The 23,206-nt window shown below is 36.2% G+C and overlaps 1 protein-coding gene across 1 annotated transcript in view; it reads right to left on the bottom strand.

Moving 5' to 3' along the window:
* The window catches only part of brf1b (BRF1 RNA polymerase III transcription initiation factor subunit b), a 134,623-nt gene that overhangs the window by 36,519 nt on the left and 74,898 nt on the right, over positions 1–23,206 (bottom strand). The window contains exons 10-12 of the mRNA XM_056294464.1: positions 10,314–10,353; positions 9,579–9,674; positions 9,060–9,353 (exon numbers count right to left, since the gene is read on the bottom strand). Coding sequence (XP_056150439.1) covers positions 9,060–9,353; positions 9,579–9,674; positions 10,314–10,353 — 430 coding nt within the window. The remainder of the gene's footprint in view (positions 1–9,059; positions 9,354–9,578; positions 9,675–10,313; positions 10,354–23,206) is intronic.

The following is a 23,206-nucleotide window of genomic DNA, read 5'->3' as shown; positions in this document are numbered from 1 at the left end:
TGCAAATGGATCTAGAGACTGAAGTTACCCTCGGTATTTCATTGGTAATGATAAGACTATTAATAATATGGATGACGTGGTTAGTAGTTTTAATACATTCTTTGTAAGTGTGGGACCAAAATTGTCTGAAAAAAATCAGTGACCCAGAAACAATCGAAGAGGGGACTGGTGATGACTATAGTGCTAGAAGTCCCAGTTCCATTTTTCCTAGAGTGGCAGAAGAAAAGGACATCAGGCATGTTGTAAAGCAGTAGGGCTGTGGATGGGGGAGAATATGGCACTACGATACATATCATGATATACTAGGGGTTACGATACGTATCACGATATACTACGGGTTACGATACGTACCACAATACACAGGTTAGGGTACAGATCATGATACAAAGGTTACGGTACGTATCACGATACAGGGGTTACGATACGTATCAGGATACACAGGTTAGGGTATGTATCACGATACAAAGGTTACGATACGTATCACGATATACTACGGGTTACGATACGTACCACAATACACAGGTTAGGGTACAGATCACGATACAAAGGTTACGGTACATATCACGATACAGGGGTTACGATATGTACCACAATACACAGGTTAGGGTATGTATCACGATACAAAGGTTACGGTACATATCATGATACTGGGGTTGCCAGGATGACTGTTGGAGCTGCTGGTATGCATGGGCTAGCAGTTAGCTTAGCCTGCCCCGCTTACATGTCCTGTCAGACTGCCCTCGGTGTTTCCTCTTCGGGCGCAGCTCCGGACAGGGCTGTGGCCCCTGGGCCCACAGGACGCAGTACACCAAGCTCTCCCAGCCGATCCAGGGCCAGCTCTCCCAGCCATCAAACAAAGACACACTTAAACACAGACGTGGACAAAGACACTGTGTTGGCTCTGTGATGGCCTGGTGGCCTGTCCAGGGTGTCTCCCCGCCTGCCACCCAATGACTGCTGGGATAGGCTCCAGCATCACCGCGACCCTGAGAGCAGGATAAGCGGTTCAGATAATGGATGGATGGATGGATGGATGGATGGATGGATGGATGGATGGAGCCCTGAACTTTAAAATAAACTAGATCAAAAAATGTCTCAGTAACCCGGAATCCATTTGGAACTTTATCCCAAATCACACGTTTTCTAAATGAGGTAGTCCTCCTTATTTGCTTAGGTCCAACTATGATGTTGAGATTAGCTTATTTCCACAAGCAAGTGCCGTTGGCTTAGTCTCGTATTTACAAGCAGTGCTTCTCGCCACGTAAATACCTCATGTGGAATAACCATGACACACGACACAAGGCTACATTTTCCCCACACTGGTTAACAACATCGGTTTACACACTGGTTAACAACACCGGTTTACACACTGGATAACAACACCGCTTACACCGGTTTACACACTGGTTAACAATACTGGTTTACACACTGGTTAACAACACCGGTTTACACACTGGTTAAAAACACCGGTTTACACACTGCTTAACAACACTGGCTTACACACTGCTTAACAACACCGGTTTACACACTGGTTAACAACACCGCATACACCGGTTTACACACTGGTTCACAAAACCGCTTACACCGGTTTACACACTGGTTAACAACACTGGTTTACACACTGGTTAACAACACCGCTTACACCGGTTTACACACTGATTAACAACACTGGTTAACAACACTGGTTTAGACACTGGTTAACAATGCCGCTTACACCGGTTTACACACGGGTTAACAACACTGGTTTACACACTGGTTAACAACACCGGTTTAACCACACTGGTTTAAACACTGGTTTAACAACACTGGTTTACACACTGGTTAACAACACCGCTTACACCGGTTTACACACTGGTTAACAATACTGGTTTACACACTGGTTAACAACACCGGTTTACACACTGGTTAAAAACACCGGTTTACACACTGCTTAACAACACTGGCTTACACACTGCTTAACAACACCGGTTTACACACTGGTTAACAACACCGCTTACACCGGTTTACACACTGGTTCACAAAACCGCTTACACCGGTTTACACACTGGTTAACAACACTGGTTTACACACTGGTTAACAACACCGCTTACACCGGTTTACACACTGGTTAACAACACTGGTTAACAACACTGGTTTAGACACTGGTTAACAATGCCGCTTACACCGGTTTACACACGGGTTAACAACACTGGTTTACACACTGGTTAACAACACCGGTTTAACCACACTGGTTTAAACACTGGTTTAACAACACTGGTTTACACACTGGTTAACAACACCGCTTACACCGGTTTACACACTGGTTAACAACAGCGGTTTACACCGGTTTACACACTGGTTAACAACACCGCTTACACCGGTTTACACACTGGTTAACAACATCGGTTTACACACTGGTTAACAACACTGGTTTACACACTGGTTAACAATACCGCTTATACCAGTTTAAACAGTGGTTAACAACACTAATTTACCCACTGGTTAACAACACCGGTTACACCGGTTTACACCTTGGTTAACAACACCGCTTACATCGGTTTACACACTGGTTAACAACACTGGTTTACACACTGGTTTACACACTGGTTAATAACATTGGTTTACACACTGGTTAACCACACCGCTTACACCGGTTTACACACTGGTTAACAACACTGGTTTGCACACTGGTTAACAATACTGTTTTACACACTGGTTTAACAACACTGATTTACACACTGGTTAACAACACCGGTTTACACACGGGTTAACAACACCGCTTACACCGGTTTACACACTGGTTCACAAAACCGCTTACACCGGTTTACACACTGGTTAACAACACTGGTTTACACACTGGTTAACAACACCGCTTACACCGGTTTACACACTGGTTAACAACACTGGTTTACACACTGGTTAACAACACTGGTTTAGACACTGGTTAACAATGCCGCTTACACCGGTTTACACACGGGTTAACAACACTGGTTTACACACTGGTTAACAATGCCGCTTACACCGGTTTACACACGGGTTAACAACACTGGTTTACACACTGGTTAACAACACCGGTTTAACCACACTGGTTTACACACTGGTTAACAACACTGGTTTAGACACTGGTTAACAATGCCGCTTACACCGGTTTACACATGGGTTAACAACACTGGTTTACACACTGGTTAACAACACCGGTTTAACCACACTGGTTTGTACACTGGTTAACAACACTGGTTTACACACTGGTTAACAATACTGTTTTACACACTGGTTTACACACTGGTTTACACACTGGTTTAACAACACTGGTTTACACACTGGTTAACAACATCGCTTACACCGGTTTACACACTGGTTAACAACAGCGGTTTACACCGGTTTACACACTGGTTAACAACACCGCTTACACCGGTTTACACACTGGTTAACAACATCGGTTTACACACTGGTTAACAACACTGGTTTACACACTGGTTAACAATACCGCTTATACCGGTTTACACCTTGGTTAACAACACCGCTTACATCGGTTTACACACTGGTTAACAACACTGGTTTACACACTGGTTTACACACTGGTTAATAACATTGGTTTACACACTGGTTAACCACACCGCTTACACCGGTTTACACACTGGTTAACAACACTGGTTTGCACACTGGTTAACAATACTGTTTTACACACTGGTTTAACAACACTGATTTACACACTGGTTAACAACACCGGTTTAAACACTGGTTCACAACACCGCTTACACCAGTTTACACACTGGTTAACAACACTGGTTTACACACTGGTTAACAACACCGCTTACACCGGTTTACACACTGGTTAACAAGACTGGTTTACACACTGGTTAATAAAACTGGTTCACACACTGGTTAACAACGCCGCTTACACCGGTTTACACACGGGTTAACAACACTGGTTTACACACTGGTTAACAACACCGCTTACACCGGTTTACACACTGGTTAACAACACTGGTTTACACACTGGTTAACAACACCGCTTACATCGGTTTACACACTGGTTAACAACACTGGTTTACACACTGGTTAACAACACTGGTTTACACACCGGTTTACACACGGGTTAACAACACTGGTTTACACACTGGTTAACCACACCGCTTACACCGGTTTACACACGGGTTAACAACACTGGTTTGCACACTGGTTAACAATACTGTTTTACACACTGGTTTAACAACACTGATTTACACACTGGTTAACAACACTGATTTACACACTGGTTAGCAACACTGTTTTACACACTGGTTTAACAACACTGGTTTACACACTGGTTAATAACACTGGTTTACACACTGGTTAACAACACCGGTTTACACACTGGTTAATGACACCACTTACACCGGTTTACACACTGGTTAACAACACCGGTTTACACACTGGTTAACAACACCGCTTACACCGGTTTACACACTGGTTAACAATACTGGTTTACACACTGGTTAAGAACACTGCTTACACCGGTTTACACACTGGTTAAAAACACCGCTTACACTGGTTTACACACTGGTTAACAACACTGGTTTACACACTGGTTAACAACACTGGTTTACACACTGGTTAACAATACCGCTTATACCAGTTTAAACGGTGGTTAACAACACTAATTTACCCACTGGTTAACAACACCGGTTACACCGGTTTACACACTGGTTAACAACACCGCTTACATCGGTTTACACACTGGTTAACAACACTGGTTTACACACTGGTTTACACACTGGTTAATAACATTGGTTTACACACTGGTTAACCACACCGCTTACACCGGTTTACACACTGGTTAACAACACTGGTTTGCACACTGGTTAACAATACTGTTTTACACACTGGTTTAACAACACTGATTTACACACTGGTTAACAACACTGATTTACACACTGGTTAACACTGTTTTACACACTGGTTTAACAACACTGGTTTACACACTGGTTAATAACATTGGTTTACACACTGGTTAACAACACCGGTTTACACACTGGTTAATGACACCACTTACACCGGTTTACACACTGGTTAACAACACCGGTTTACACACTGGCTAACAACACCGCTTACACCGGTTTACACACTGGTTAACAATACTGGTTTACACACTGGTTAACAACACCGCTTACACCGGTTTACACACTGGTTAACAACACCGGTCTAACCACGATGGTTTATACACTGGTTAACAACACCGCTTACACAAGTTTACACACTGGTTAAAAACACCGCTTACACCGGTTTACACACTGGTTAACAACACCGGTTTACACACGGGTTAACAACACTGGTTTACACACTGGTTAACAATACCGCTTATACCAGTTTAAACAGTGGTTAACAACACTAATTTACCCACTGGTTAACAACACCGGTTACACCGGTTTACACCTTGGTTAACAACACCGGTTTACACACTGGTTAACAACACCGCTTACACACTGGTTAACAACACCGCTTACACTGGTTTACACACTGGTTAACAACACCGGTTTACACACCGGTTAAAAACACCGCTTACACCGGTTTACACACTGGTTAACAACACTGGTTTACACACTGGTTAACAACACCGCTTACACCGGTTTACACACTGGTTAACAACACTGGTTTGCACACTGGTTAACAATACTGTTTTACACACTGGTTTAACAACACTGATTTACACACTGGTTAACAACACTGATTTACACACTGGTTAACAACAGTGTTTTACACACTGGTTTAACAACACTGGTTTACACACTGGTTAATAACACTGGTTTACACACTGGTTAACAACACCGGTTTACACACTGGTTAATGACACCACTTACACCGGTTTACACACTGGTTAACAACACCGCTTACACCGGTTTACACACTGGTTAACAATACTGGTTTACACACTGGTTAACAACACCGCTTACACCGGTTTACACACTGGTTAACAACACCGGTTTAACCACGATGGTTTATACACTGGTTAACAACACCGCTTACACCAGTTTACACACTGGTTAAAAACACCGCTTACACCGGTTTACACACTGGTTAATAACACTGGTTCACACACTGGTTAACAACGCCGCTTACACCGGTTTACACACGGGTTAACAACACTGGTTTACACACTGGTTAACAACACCGCTTACACCGGTTTACACACTGGTTAACAACACTGGTTTACACACTGGTTAACAACACCGCTTACATCGGTTTACACACTGGTTAACAACACTGGTTTACACACTGGTTAACAATACCGCTTATACCAGTTTAAACAGTGGTTAACAACACTAATTTACCCACTGGTTAACAACACCGGTTACACCGGTTTACACCTTGGTTAACAACACCGGTTTACACACTGGTTAACAATACCGCTTACACACTGGTTAACAACACCGCTTACACTGGTTTACACACTGGCTAACAACACCGGTTTACACACCGGTTAAAAACACCGCTTACACCGGTTTACACACTGGTTCACAACACCGCTTACACCAGTTTACACACTGGTTAACAACACTGGTTTACACACTGGTTAACAACACCGCTTACACCGGTTTACACACTGGTTAACAAGACTGGTGTACACACTGGTTAATAACACTGGTTCACACACTGGTTAACAACGCCGCTTACACCGGTTTACACACGGGTTAACAACACTGGTTAACACACTGGTTAACAACACCGCTTCCACCGGTTTACACACTGGTTAACAACACTGGTTTACACACTGGTTAACAACACCGCTTACATCGGTTTACACACTGGTTAACAACACTGGTTTACACACTGGTTAACAACACTGGTTTACACACCGGTTTACACACGGGTTAACAACACTGGTTTACACACTGGTTAACCACACCGCTTACACCGGTTTACACACGGGTTAACAACACTGGTTTGCACACTGGTTAACAATACTGTTTTACACACTGGTTTAACAACACTGATTTACACACTGGTTAACAACACTGATTTACACACTGGTTAACAACACTGTTTTACACACTGGTTTAACAACACTGGTTTACACACTGGTTAATAACACTGGTTTACACACTGGTTAACAACACCGGTTTACACACTGGTTAACAACACCGCTTACACCGGTTTACACACTGGTTAACAAGACTGGTTTACACACTGGTTAATAACACTGGTTCACACACTGGTTAACAACGCCGCTTACACCGGTTTACACACGGGTTAACAACACTGGTTTACGCACTGGTTAACAACACCGCTTACACCCGTTTACACACTGTTTAACAACACCACTTACACCGGTTTACACACTGGTTAACAACAGCGGTTTACACCGGTTTACACACTGGTTAACAACAACGCTTACACCGGTTTACACACGGGTTAACAAGACTGGTTTACACACTGGTTTAACAACACTGGTTTACACACTGGTTAACAACACTGGTTTACACACTGGTTAACAACACCGGTTTACACACTGGTTAATGACACCGCTTACACCGGTTTACACACTGGTTAACAACACCGGTTTACACACTGGTTAACAACACCGCTTACACCGGTTTACACACTGGTTAACAATACTGGTTTACACACTGGTTAACAACAACACTTACAACGGTTTACACACTGGTTAACAACACCGGTTTAACCACACTGGTTTACACACTGGTTAACAACACTGGTTTACACACTGGTTAACAACACCGCTTACACCGGTTTACACACTGGTTAACAACACCGGTTTACACACTGGTTAAAAACACCGCTTACACCGATTTACACACTGGTTAACAACACCGGTTTACACACTGGTTAACAACACTGGTTTACACACTGGTTAACAACACCACTTACACCAGTTTACACACTGGTTAACAACAGTAGTTTACTCACTGGTTAACAACACCGGTTACACCGATTTACACCTTGGTTAACAACACCAGTTTACACACCGGTTAACAACACCGCTTACACACTGGTTAACAACACCGCTTACACCGGTTTACACACTGGTTAACAACACCGGTTTACACACTGGTTAAAAACACCACTTACACCGGTTTACACACTGGTTAACAACACTGGTTTACACACTGGTTAACAACACCGGTTTACACACTGGTTAACAACACTGGTTTAACAACACTGGTTTAACAACACTGGTTTACACACTGGTTAACAACACTGGTTAACAACACTGGTTAACAACTCCAGAATCACCACTTGTGTTGGCTTGAACTCCAGAATTACGACTTGTGTTGGCCTGAACTCCAGAATTGCCGCTTGTGTTGGCCTGAACTCCAGATTCGCCACTAGTGTTGGCTGAACTCCAGAATCGCCGCTTGTGTTGTCCTGAACTCAACAATCGCCACTTGGGTTGGCCTGAACTCCAGAAATACCACTTGGGTTGGCCTGAACTCCAGATTCGCCACTAGTGTTGGCTTAACTCCAGAATTGCCGCTTGTGTTGGCCTGAACTCCAAAATTGCCACTTGTGTCGGCCTGAAGTCCAGATTCTTCGCTAGTGTTGGCTGAACTCCAGATTTGCTGCTAGTGTTGGCTGAACTCCAGAATTGCCCCTTGTGTTGGCCTGAACTCCAGAATCGCCACTTGGTTTGGCCTGAACTCCAGAATCGTCACTTGTGTTGGCCCTAACTCCAGAATCACTGCTTGTGTTGGCCTGAACTCCAGAATCGCCACTTGCGTTGGCCTGAACTCCAGAATCACCACTTGTGTTGGCCTGAACTCCAGAATTGCCACTTGTGGGTATAGTTTATGTATTTGGTTGTTGTGTTCATGTATGTGTTGTGTTCATACATGTGTTGTTTCATGTACGTGTTAAGATGGGTCCTGGTTTTCTAACTGTTTCTCAGGGATGACTACATGTATGAAATTTAATTTATAAAAACTTTCTCTGGGAATATCATCAGAATTTGAGTTTGCTCCACAGAAAGTCATCAGACATGCAGTAAAAATAAAGATTCTTTACATATGAATACACTCAACCAACCAGTAATTTAAACAACAACTGAAAACAACCCACGACCATTGGGTCAGCAGACTCACCACTCTCCTTGTCGTCTGTGATGCATTGCTGGAGGGTGTGGCTGAGGCCCAGGCTCGCTGCACCAGGCATCTTCCCTAGGATGGAGGTTAGCCTTGGAGGATGGCACTGAACCTCTGGGCCTTCCTCTCTGGGCTCTGTGATGGTTTTCGACAACGTGACCTCCTCTTCCTCCTGTATGACCTGATACAGGAAGTCCTGCACTAGGTGCTGGGCAGCCGCCTGTAGCTCTGCCTCCTCTCCATCCAACTCCGAGGGGTTGGAGGATGAGGAAAGTGATTTGTCATGCTGAGAGTCTGAGAAAGAAAAACACACGTCCAAGGTTATGAGACAGGTCAACACCGAACCCCACCCCCCACCCCCCACCCTGTGACTAGTATCTAAGATCTTCTCATAGCTGTACTATACCCACTCACTCCCCTGCAGCCTAACGGATGGCCCGTCTTTCCTCATCTACAGTTCAAATATGTTGACCCGGATGTTGTTCTGGGAGTGAGCCAGGCAAGAGGAGACCTACTCACCAATTTCACCAGTAAAGGCAGCGTAGATCCCTCTCAGCTTCGGTCTGCTGTGCTCCAACTCAGTCTCTATCTCATCTCTGTAGCAGCTGATCTCTCCTGGTTACAGGGCAAAGAGTCCATTACAAATCTAATGTATCCATTTTAATCAGTCTATTCAGTGACATTGTGGATTGCTTTTAAAAGATAAGGATTTATGGTTCCACAAATCCTCCAACACCAGGGCTGCTTGTTTCTGATACTAGGAAAGTAACTGCAGAGTGTAGGTCTGATATTGTGAAGTCATATACGTATACTACCATTCCTATGGTAGAGCTCTAAAGCACTACACAGTATAGAAATAGTGGTATACCCCAACAACTTGTCAGCCTCTGTGTCCTCCAAACTATTACAAATGCCAGAAATTGTTGCTGTTGAAACTGACCATGTAACTGTTTCCCTATTCTCCACAATCTACTACTACTACTACTACTACTACTACTACTACTACTTTTGGCTGCTCCCGTTAGGGGTCGCCACAATGGATCATCTGTTTCCATTCCTTAATAAAATTTGTCTGTACTTTTTTTTTTTGCTGACCTGACCGTTTTAATTTTTTTGGGGGGGGAGGGTTATTGCATATCGCGTGGAACACTTTGTGTTACATCTGTTTGCATGAAAAGTGCTATACAATTAAAGTCTGATCGATTGATTGATTACATGTACTGGCTACTGTAAGAACTGCTTTGACAAACAGACCTTCAACCTCGTCCAGTTTCCTGGCCAGTTCCTGCTCCAGCTGCAGTGGGAGGAGACGGAGAGAAATCACTGATGACTAATTCATTGTAGTGTTTACATAACACTGATGACTAATTCATTATAGGGGTTTATATGACACTAATGACTGATTCATTATAGTGTTTATATGACACTAATGATGGATTCACTAATGATGGATTCATTATAGTGTTAACATGACACAAATGACTGATTCATTATAGCGTTTATATGACACCAATGACTGATTCATTATCGTGTTTACATGTCATAAATGACTGATTCGTTATAGTGTTTATATGACACAAATGACTGATTCATTATAGTGTTTATATGACACGAATTACTGATTCATTATAGTGTTTATATGACCCAAATGATGGCTTCATTATAGTGTTTACATGACATTGACTGATTCATTGGTGTTTATATGACACTAATGACTGATTCATTATAGTGTTTACATGACATAAATGACTGATTCATTACAGTGCTTATATGACACAAATTACTGATTCATTATAGCGTTTATATGACACAAATGGCTGATTCATTATAGCTTTTATATGACACTAATGACTGATTCATTATAGTGTTTATATGACACTAATGATGGATTCATTATAGTGTTTATATGACACTAATGATGGATTCACTAATGATGGATTCATTATAGTGTTTACATGACACTAATGATGGATCCATTATAGAATTTATATGGCACTAATGATGGATCCATTACAGAGTTTATATGGCACTAAAGACGGATCCATTATAGAGTTTATATGGCACTAATGACTGATCCATTATAGTGGTTATATGACACAAACGATGGATTCATTATAGAGATTATATGACACTAATGACTGATCCATTATAGTGTTTATATGACACTAATGATGGATCCATTATAGTTTATATGACACTAATGACTAATCCCTTATAGTTCTTATATGACACTAATGACTGATCCATTATTGTGTTTATATGACACCAATGACTGATCCATTATAGAGTTTATATGGCACTAATGACTGATCCATTATAGTGTTTATATTACACTAATGACTGATCCATTATAGAGTTTATATGACACTAATCACTGATCCATTATAGTTTATATGACACTAATGACTGATCCATTATAGAGTTTATATGGCACTAATGATGGATCCATTATAGAGTTTATATGGCACTAATGACTGATCCATTGTAGTGTTTATATTACACTAATGATGGATCCATTATAGAGATTATACGACACTAATGACTGATCCATTATAAAGTTTATATGACACTAAGGATGGATCCATTATAGAGTGTATATGACACTAATGACTGATCCATTATAGAGTTTATATGGCACTAATGACTGATCCATTATAGTGTTTATATGACACTAATGATGGATCCATTATAGAGATTATATGACACTAATGACTGATCCATTATAGTGTTTATATGACACTAATGATGGATCCATTATAGAGTTTATATGACACTAATGACTGATCCATTGTAGTTTATATGACACTAATGACTGATCCATTATAGAGTTTATATGACACTAATGACTGATCCATTATAGTGTTTATATGACACTAATGATGGATCCATTACAGAGTTTATATGGCACTAATGATGGATCAATTATAGAGTTTATATGGCACTAATGATGGATCCATTATAGAGTTTATATGGCACTAATGACTGATTCATTATAGTGTTTATATGACACTAATGATGGATCCATTATAGAGTTTATATGGCACTAAAGATGGATCCATTATAGTGTTTATATGACACTAATGATGGATCCATTATAGAATTTATATGGCACTAATGATGGATCCATTATAGAGTTTATATGGCACTAAAGACGGATCCATTATAGAGTTTATATGGCACTAATGACTGATCCATTATAGTGGTTATATGACACAAACGATGGATTCATTATAGAGATTATATGACACTAATGACTGATCCATTATAGTGTTTATATGACACTAATGATGGATCCATTATAGTTTATATGACACTAATGACTAATCCCTTATAGTTCTTATATGACACTAATGACTGATCCATTATTGTGTTTATATGACACCAATGACTGATCCATTATAGAGTTTATATGGCACTAATGACTGATCCATTATAGTGTTTATATTACACTAATGACTGATCCATTATAGAGTTTATATGACACTAATCACTGATCCATTATAGTTTATATGACACTAATGACTGATCCATTATAGAGTTTATATGGCACTAATGATGGATCCATTATAGAGTTTATATGGCACTAATGACTGATCCATTGTAGTGTTTATATTACACTAATGATGGATCCATTATAGAGATTATACGACACTAATGACTGATCCATTATAAAGTTTATATGACACTAAGGATGGATCCATTATAGAGTGTATATGACACTAATGACTGATCCATTATAGAGTTTATATGGCACTAATGACTGATCCATTATAGTGTTTATATGACACTAATGATGGATCCATTATAGAGATTATATGACACTAATGACTGATCCATTATAGTGTTTATATGACACTAATGATGGATCCATTATAGAGTTTATATGACACTAATGACTGATCCATTGTAGTTTATATGACACTAATGACTGATCCATTATAGAGTTTATATGACACTAATGACTGATCCATTATAGTGTTTATATGACACTAATGATGGATCCATTACAGAGTTTATATGGCACTAATGATGGATCAATTATAGAGTTTATATGGCACTAATGATGGATCCATTACAGAGTTTATATGGCACTAATGACTGATTCATTATAGTGTTTATATGACACTAATGATGGATCCATTATAGAGTTTATATGGCACTAATGATGGATCCATTATAGAGTTTATATGGCACTAAAGATGGATCCATTATAGAGTTTATATGGCACCAAAGATGGATCCATTATAGTGTTTATATGACACTAATGATGGATCCATTATAGAGTTTATATGACACTAATGATGGATCCATTATAGAGTTTATATGGCACTAAAGACGGATCCATTATAGAGTTTATATGGCACTAATGACTGATCCATTATAGTGGTTATATGACATAAACGATGGATTCATTATAGAGATTATATGACACTAATGACTGATCCATTATAGTGTTTATATGACACTAATGATGGATCCATTATAGTTTATATGACACTAATGACTAATCCATTATAGTTCTTATATGACACTAATGACTGATCCATTATAGTGTTTATATGACACCAATGACTGATCCATTATAGAGTTTATATGGCACTAATGACTGATCCATTATAGTGTTTATATGACACCAATGACTGATCCATTATAGAGTTTATATGACACTAATGACTGATCCATTATAGTTTATATGACACTAATGACTGATCCATTATAGAGTTTATATGGCACTAATGATGGATCCATTATAGAGTTTATATGGCACTAATGACTGATCCATTATAGTGTTTATATTACACTAATGATGGATCCATTATAGAGATTATACGACACTAATGACTGATCCATTATAGTGTTTATATGACACCAATGACTGATCCATTATAGAGTTTATATGGCACTAATGACTGATCCATTATAGTGTTTATATGACACTAATGACTAATCCATTATAGAGTTTATATGACACCAATGACTGATCCATTATAGAGTTTATATGGCACTAATGACTGATCCATTATAGTGTTTATCTGACACTAATGACTGATCCATTATAGTTTATATGACACTAATGACTGATCCATTATAGTGTTTATATGACACTAATGACTGATCCATTATAGAGTTTATATGGCACTAATGACTGATCCATTATAGTGTTTATATGACACTAATGATGGATCCATTATAGAGATTATATGACACTAATGAATGATCCATTATAGTGTTTATATGACACTAATGATGGATCCATTATAGAGTTTATATGACACTAATGACTGATCCATTGTAGTTTATATGACACTAATGACTGATCCATTATAGAGTTTATATGACACTAATGACTGATCCATTATAGTGTTTATATGACACTAATGATGGATCCATTACAGAGTTTATATGGCACTAATGATGGATCCATTATAGAGTTTATATGGCACTAATGATGGATCCATTATAGAGTTTATATGGCACTAATGACTGATTCATTATAGTGTTTATATGACACTAATGATGGATCCATTATAGAGTTTATATGGCACTAATGATGGATCCATTATAGAGTTTATATGGCACTAAAGATGGATCCATTATAGAGTTTATATGACACTAATGATGGATCCATTATAGAGTTTATATGGCACTAAAGACGGATCCATTATAGAGTTTATATGGCACTAATGACTGATCCATTATAGTGGTTATATGACACAAACGATGGATTCATTATAGAGATTATATGACACTAATGACTGATCCATTATAGTGTTTATATGACACTAATGATGGATCCATTATAGTTTATATGACACTAATGACTAATCCATTATAGTTCTTATATGACACTAATGACTGATCCATTATAGTGTTTATATGACACCAATGACTGATCCATTATAGAGCTTATATGGCACTAATGACTGATCCATTATAGTGTTTATATGACACTAATGACTGATCCATTATAGAGTTTATATGACACTAATGACTGATCCATTATAGTTTATATGACACTAATGACTGATCCATTATAGAGTTTATATGGCACTAATGATGGATCCATTATAGAGTTTATATGGCACTAATGACTGATCCATTATAGTGTTTATATTACACTAATGATGGATCCATTATAGAGATTATACGACACTAATGACTGATCCATTATAGTGTTTATATGACACCAATGACTGATCCATTATAGAGTTTATATGGCACTAATGACTGATCCATTATAGTGTTTATATGATATTAATGACTGATCCATTATAGAGTTTATATGACACCAATGACTGATCCATTATAGAGTTTATATGGCACTAATGACTGATCCATTATAGTGTTTATCTGACACTAATGACTGATCCATTATAGTTTATATGACACTAATGACTGATCCATTATAGTGTTTATATGACACTAATGACTGATCCATTATAGAGTTTATATGGCACTAATGACTGATCCATTATAGTGTTTATATGACACTAATGATGGATCCATTATAGAGATTATATGACACTAATGACTGATCCATTATAGTGTTTATATGACACTAATGATGGATCCATTATAGAGTTTATATGACACTAATGACTGATCCATTGTAGTTTATATGACACTAATGACTGATCCATTATAGAGTTTATATGACACTAATGACTGATTCATTATAGTGGTTATATGACACTTATGACTGATTCATTATAGTGTTTATATGGCACTAATGACTGATTCATTATAGTGGTTATATGACACCTATGACTGATTCATTATAGTGTTTATATTACACTAATGCTGTATTCATTATAGTGTTTATATGACACTAATGACTGATTCATTATAGTGTTTATATGACAATAATGACTGATTCATTATAGTGTTTATATGACACTATTGACTGATCCATTATAGTGTTTATATTACACTAATGGTGTATTCATTATAGTGTTTACATGACAAAAGTGACTGATTCATTATAGTGTTTATATGACACCAATGACTGATTCATTATAGTGTTTACATGACATAAGTGACTTATTAACTATAACGTTGATATGACACTAATGACTGATCCATTATAAAGTTTATATGACACTAATGATGGATCCATTATAGAGTTTATATGACACTAATGACTGATCCATTATATAGTTTATATGGCACTAATGACTGATCCATTATAATGTTTATATGACACTAATGATGGATCCATTATAGAGATTATATGACACTAATGACTGATCCATTATAGTGTTTATATGACACTAATGACTGATCCATTATAGTTTATATGACACTAATGACTGATCCATTATAGTGTTTATATGACACTAATGACTGATCCATTGTAGTTTATATGACACTAATGACTGATCCAATGTAGAGTTTATATGGCACTAATGACTGATCCATTATAGTGTTTATATGACACTAATGATGGATCCATTATAGAGTTTATATGGCACTAATGATGGATCCATTATAGAGTTTATATGGCACTAAAGATGGATCCATTATAGAGTTTATATGGCACTAAAGATGGATCCATTATAGTGTTTATATGACACTAATGATGGATCCATTATAGAGTTTATATGGCACCAATGATGGATCCATTATAGAGTTTATATGGCACTAAAGATGGATCCATTATAGAGTTTATATGGCACTAAAGATGGATCCATTATAGTGTTTATATGACACTAATGATTGATCCATTATAGAATTTATATGGCACTAATGATGGATCCATTATAGAGTTTATATGGCACTAAAGACGGATCCATTATAGAGTTTATATGGCACTAATGACTGATGCATTATAGTGGTTATATGACACTAATGACTGATCCATTATAGTGTTTATATGACACTAATGATGGATCCATTACAGAGTTTATATGGCACTAATGACTGATCCATTATAGTGTTTATATGACACTAATGATGGATCCATTATAGTTTATATGACACTAATGACTAATCCATTATAGTTCTTATATGACACTAATGACTGATCCATTATAGTATTTATATGACACCAATGACTGATCCATTATAGAGTTTATATGGCACTAATGACTGATCCATTATAGTGTTTATATTACACTAATGACTGATCCATTATAGTTTATATGACACTAATCACTGATCCATTATAGTTTATATGACACTAATGACTGATCCATTACAGAGTTTATATGGCACTAATGATGGATCCATTATAGAGTTTATATGGCACTAATGACTGATCCATTGTAGTGTTTATATTACACTAATGATGGATCCATTATAGAGATTATACGACACTAATGACTGATCCATTATAAAGTTTATATGACACTAAGGATGGATCCATCATAGAGTTTATATGACACTAACGACTGATCCATTATAGAGTTTATATGGCACTAATGACTGATCCATTATAGTGTTTATATGACACTAATGATGGATCCATTATAGAGATTATATGACACTAATGACTGATCCATTATAGTGTTTATATGACACTAATGATGGATCCATTATAGAGTTTATATGGCACTAATGACTGATCCATTATAGTGTTTATATTACACTAATGATGGATCCATTATAGAGATTATACGACACTAATGACTGATCCATTATAGTGTTTATATGACACCAATGACTGATCCATTATAGAGTTTATATGGCACTAATGACTGATCCATTATAGTGTTTATATGATATTAATGACTGATCCATTATAGAGTTTATATGACACCAATGACTGATCCATTATAGAGTTTATATGGCACTAATGACTGATCCATTATAGTGTTTATCTGACACTAATGACTGATCCATTATAGTTTATATGACACTAATGACTGATCCATTATAGTGTTTATATGACACTAATGACTGATCCATTATAGAGTTTATATGGCACTAATGACTGATCCATTATAGAGTTTATATGACACTAATGATGGATCCATTATAGAGATTATATGACACTAATGACTGATCCATTATAGTGTTTATATGACACTAATGATGGATCCATTATAGAGTTTATATGACACTAATGACTGATCCATTGTAGTTTATATGACACTAATGACTGATCCATTATAGAGTTTATATGACACTAATGACTGATTCATTATAGTGGTTATATGACACTTATGACTGATTCATTATAGTGTTTATATGGCACTAATGACTGATTCATTATAGTGGTTATATGACACTTATGACTGATTCATTATAGTGTTTATATTACACTAATGCTGTATTCATTATAGTGTTTATATGACACTAATGACTGATCCATTATAGTGTTTATATTACACGAATGGTGTATTCATTATAGTGTTTACATGACAAAGGTGACTGATTCATTATAGTGTTTATATGACACCAATGACTGATTCATTATAGTGTTTACATGACATAAGTGACTTATTAACTATAACGTTGATATGACACTAATGACTGATCCATTATAAAGTTTATATGACACTAATGATGGATCCATTATAGAGTTTATATGACACTAATGACTGATCCATTATATAGTTTATATGACACCAATGACTGATTCATTATAGTGTTTACATGACATAAGTGACTTATTAACTATAACGTTGATATGACACTAATGACTGATCCATTATAAAGTTTATATGACACTAATGATGGATCCATTATAGAGTTTATATGACACTAATGACTGATCCATTATAGAGTTTATATGGCACTAATGACTGATCCATTATAGTGTTTATATTACACTAATGACTGATCCATTATAGTTTATATGACACTAATCACTGATCCATTATAGTTTATATGACACTAATGACTGATCCATTACAGAGTTTATATGGCACTAATGATGGATCCATTATAGAGTTTATATGGCACTAATGACTGATCCATTGTAGTGTTTATATTACACTAATGATGGATCCATTATAGAGATTATACGACACTAATGACTGATCCATTATAAAGTTTATATGACACTAAGGATGGATCCATCATAGAGTTTATATGACACTAACGACTGATCCATTATAGAGTTTATATGGCACTAATGACTGATCCATTATAGTGTTTATATGACACTAATGATGGATCCATTATAGAGATTATATGACACTAATGACTGATCCATTATAGTGTTTATATGACACTAATGATGGATCCATTATAGAGTTTATATGGCACTAATGACTGATCCATTATAGTGTTTATATTACACTAATGATGGATCCATTATAGAGATTATACGACACTAATGACTGATCCATTATAGTGTTTATATGACACCAATGACTGATCCATTATAGAGTTTATATGGCACTAATGACTGATCCATTATAGTGTTTATATGATATTAATGACTGATCCATTATAGAGTTTATATGACACCAATGACTGATCCATTATAGAGTTTATATGGCACTAATGACTGATCCATTATAGTGTTTATCTGACACTAATGACTGATCCATTATAGTTTATATGACACTAATGACTGATCCATTATAGTGTTTATATGACACTAATGACTGATCCATTATAGAGTTTATATGGCACTAATGACTGATCCATTATAGAGTTTATATGACACTAATGATGGATCCATTATAGAGATTATATGACACTAATGACTGATCCATTATAGTGTTTATATGACACTAATGATGGATCCATTATAGAGTTTATATGACACTAATGACTGATCCATTGTAGTTTATATGACACTAATGACTGATCCATTATAGAGTTTATATGACACTAATGACTGATTCATTATAGTGGTTATATGACACTTATGACTGATTCATTATAGTGTTTATATGGCACTAATGACTGATTCATTATAGTGGTTATATGACACTTATGACTGATTCATTATAGTGTTTATATTACACTAATGCTGTATTCATTATAGTGTTTATATGACACTAATGACTGATCCATTATAGTGTTTATATTACACGAATGGTGTATTCATTATAGTGTTTACATGACAAAGGTGACTGATTCATTATAGTGTTTATATGACACCAATGACTGATTCATTATAGTGTTTACATGACATAAGTGACTTATTAACTATAACGTTGATATGACACTAATGACTGATCCATTATAAAGTTTATATGACACTAATGATGGATCCATTATAGAGTTTATATGACACTAATGACTGATCCATTATATAGTTTATATGGCACTAATGACTGATCCATTATAATGTTTATATGACACTAATGATGGATCCATTATAGAGATTATATGACACTAATGACTGATCCATTATAGTGTTTATATGACACTAATGACTGATCCATTATAGTTTATATGACACTAATGACTGATCCATTATAGTGTTTATATGACACTAATGACTGATCCATTGTAGTTTATATGACACTAATGACTGATCCATTATAGAGTTTATATGGCACTAATGACTGATCCATTATAGTGTTTATATGACACTAATGATGGATCCATTATAGAGTTTATATGGCACTAAAGATGGATCCATTATAGAGTTTATATGGCACTAAAGATGGATCCATTATAGTGTTTATATGACACTAATGATGGATCCATTATAGAGTTTATATGGCACCAATGATGGATCCATTATAGAGTTTATATGGCACTAAAGATGGATCCATTATAGAGTTTATATGGCACTAAAGATGGATCCATTATAGTGTTTATATGACACTAATGATGGATCCATTATAGAATTTATATGGCACTAATGATGGATCCATTATAGAGTTTATATGGCACTAAAGACGGATCCATTATAGAGTTTATATGGCACTAATGACTGATGCATTATAGTGGTTATATGACACTAATGACTGATCCATTATAGTGTTTATATGACACTAATGATGGATCCATTATAGTTTATATGACACTAATGACTAATCCATTATAGTTCTTATATGACACTAATGACTGATCCATTATAGTATTTATATGACACCAATGACTGATCCATTATAGTGTTTATATGACACTAATGACTGATCCATTATAGTGTTTATATTACACTAATGACTGATCCATTATAGAGTTTATATGACACTAATCACTGATCCATTATAGAGTTTATATGACACTAATGACTGATCCATTATAGTTTATATGACACTAATGACTGATCCATTATAGAGTTTATATGACACTAATGACTGATCCATTATAGTGTTTATATGACACTAATGATGGATCCATTACAGAGTTTATAGGGCACTAATGATGGATCCATTATAGAGTTTATATGGCACTAATGATGGATCCATTATAGAGTTTATATGGCACTAATGACTGATCCATTATAGTGTTTATATGACACTAATGATGGATCCATTATAGAGTTTATATGGCACTAATGATGGATCCATTATAGAGTTTATATGGCACTAAAGATGGATCCATTATAGAGTTTATATGGCACTAAAGATGGATCCATTATAGGGTTTATATGACACTAGTGATGGATCCATTATAGAGTTTATATGGCACTAATGATGGATCCATTATAGAGTTTATATGGCACTAAAGACGGATCCATTATAGAGTTTATATGGCACTAATGACTGATCCATTATAGTGGTTATATGACACAAACGATGGATTCATTATAGAGATTATATGACACTAATGACTAATCCATTATAGTTCTTATATGACACTAATGACTGATCCATTATAGTATTTATATGACACCAATGACTGATCCATTATAGAGTTTATATGGCACTAATGACTGATCCATTATAGTGTTTATATTACACTAATGACTGATCCATTATAGAGTTTATATGACACTAATCACTGATCCATTATAGTTTATATGACAGTAATGACTGATCCATTATAGAGTTTATATGACACTAATGACTGATCCATTACAGAGTTTATATGGCACTAATGACTGATCCATTATAATGTTTATATGACACTAATGATGGATCCATTATAGAGATTATATGACACTAATGACTGATCCATTATAGTGTTTATATGACACTAATGACTGATTCATTATAGTGTTTATATGACACTAATGACTGATTCATTATAGTGTTTATATTACACTAATGGTGTATTCATTATAGTGTTTACATGACAAAAGTTACTGATTCATTATAGTGTTTATATGACACCAATGACTGATTCATTATAGTGTTTACATGACATAAGTGACTTATTAACTATAGAGTTTATATGACACTAATGACTGATCCATTATAGTCTTTATATGACACTAATGACTGATCCATTATAGTGTTTATATGACACTTATGACTGATCCATTATCGTGTTTATATGACACTAATGATGGTTCCATTATAGAGTTTATATGGCACTAATGACTGATCCATTATAGTGTTTATATGACACTAATGACTGATCCATTATAGTGTTTACATGACACTAATGACTGATCCATTGTAGTGTTTATATGACACTAATGACTGATCCGTTATAGTGTTTATATGACACTAATGACTAATCCGTTATAGTGTTTATATGACACTAATGACTGATCCTTTATAGTGTTTATATGACACTAATGACTGATCCATTATAGTTTATATGACACTAATGACTGATCCATTATACTGGTTATATGACACTAATGACTGATCCATTATAAAGTTTATATGACACTAATGATGGATCCATTATAGTGTTTATATGACACCAATGACTGATCCATTATAGAGTTTATATGGTACTAATGACTGATCCATTATAGTGTTTATATGACAATAATGACTGATCCATTATATTGTTTATATGACACTAATGACAGATCCATTATAGTTTATATGACACAAATGATGGATCCATTATAGAGTTTATATGACACTAATGACTGATCCATTATAGTGTTTATATGACACTAATGACTGATCCGTTATAGTGTTTAAATGACACTAATGACTTATCCATTATAAAGTTTATGACATTAACGGCTGATCCATTGTAGTGTTTATATTACACCAATGACTGATCCATTATAGAGTTTATATGGCACTAATGACTGATCCATTATAGTGTTTATATGACACTAATGACTGATCCATTATAGAGTTTATATGACACCAATGACTGAT

This window comes from Lampris incognitus, chromosome 15, assembly GCF_029633865.1.
Source record: "Lampris incognitus isolate fLamInc1 chromosome 15, fLamInc1.hap2, whole genome shotgun sequence".
In the NCBI taxonomy this organism is placed as follows: domain Eukaryota; kingdom Metazoa; phylum Chordata; class Actinopteri; order Lampriformes; family Lampridae; genus Lampris; species Lampris incognitus.
The sequence above is the reverse complement of the archived record's forward strand: the minus strand, read 5'-3'. Positions and strand labels throughout refer to the sequence as shown.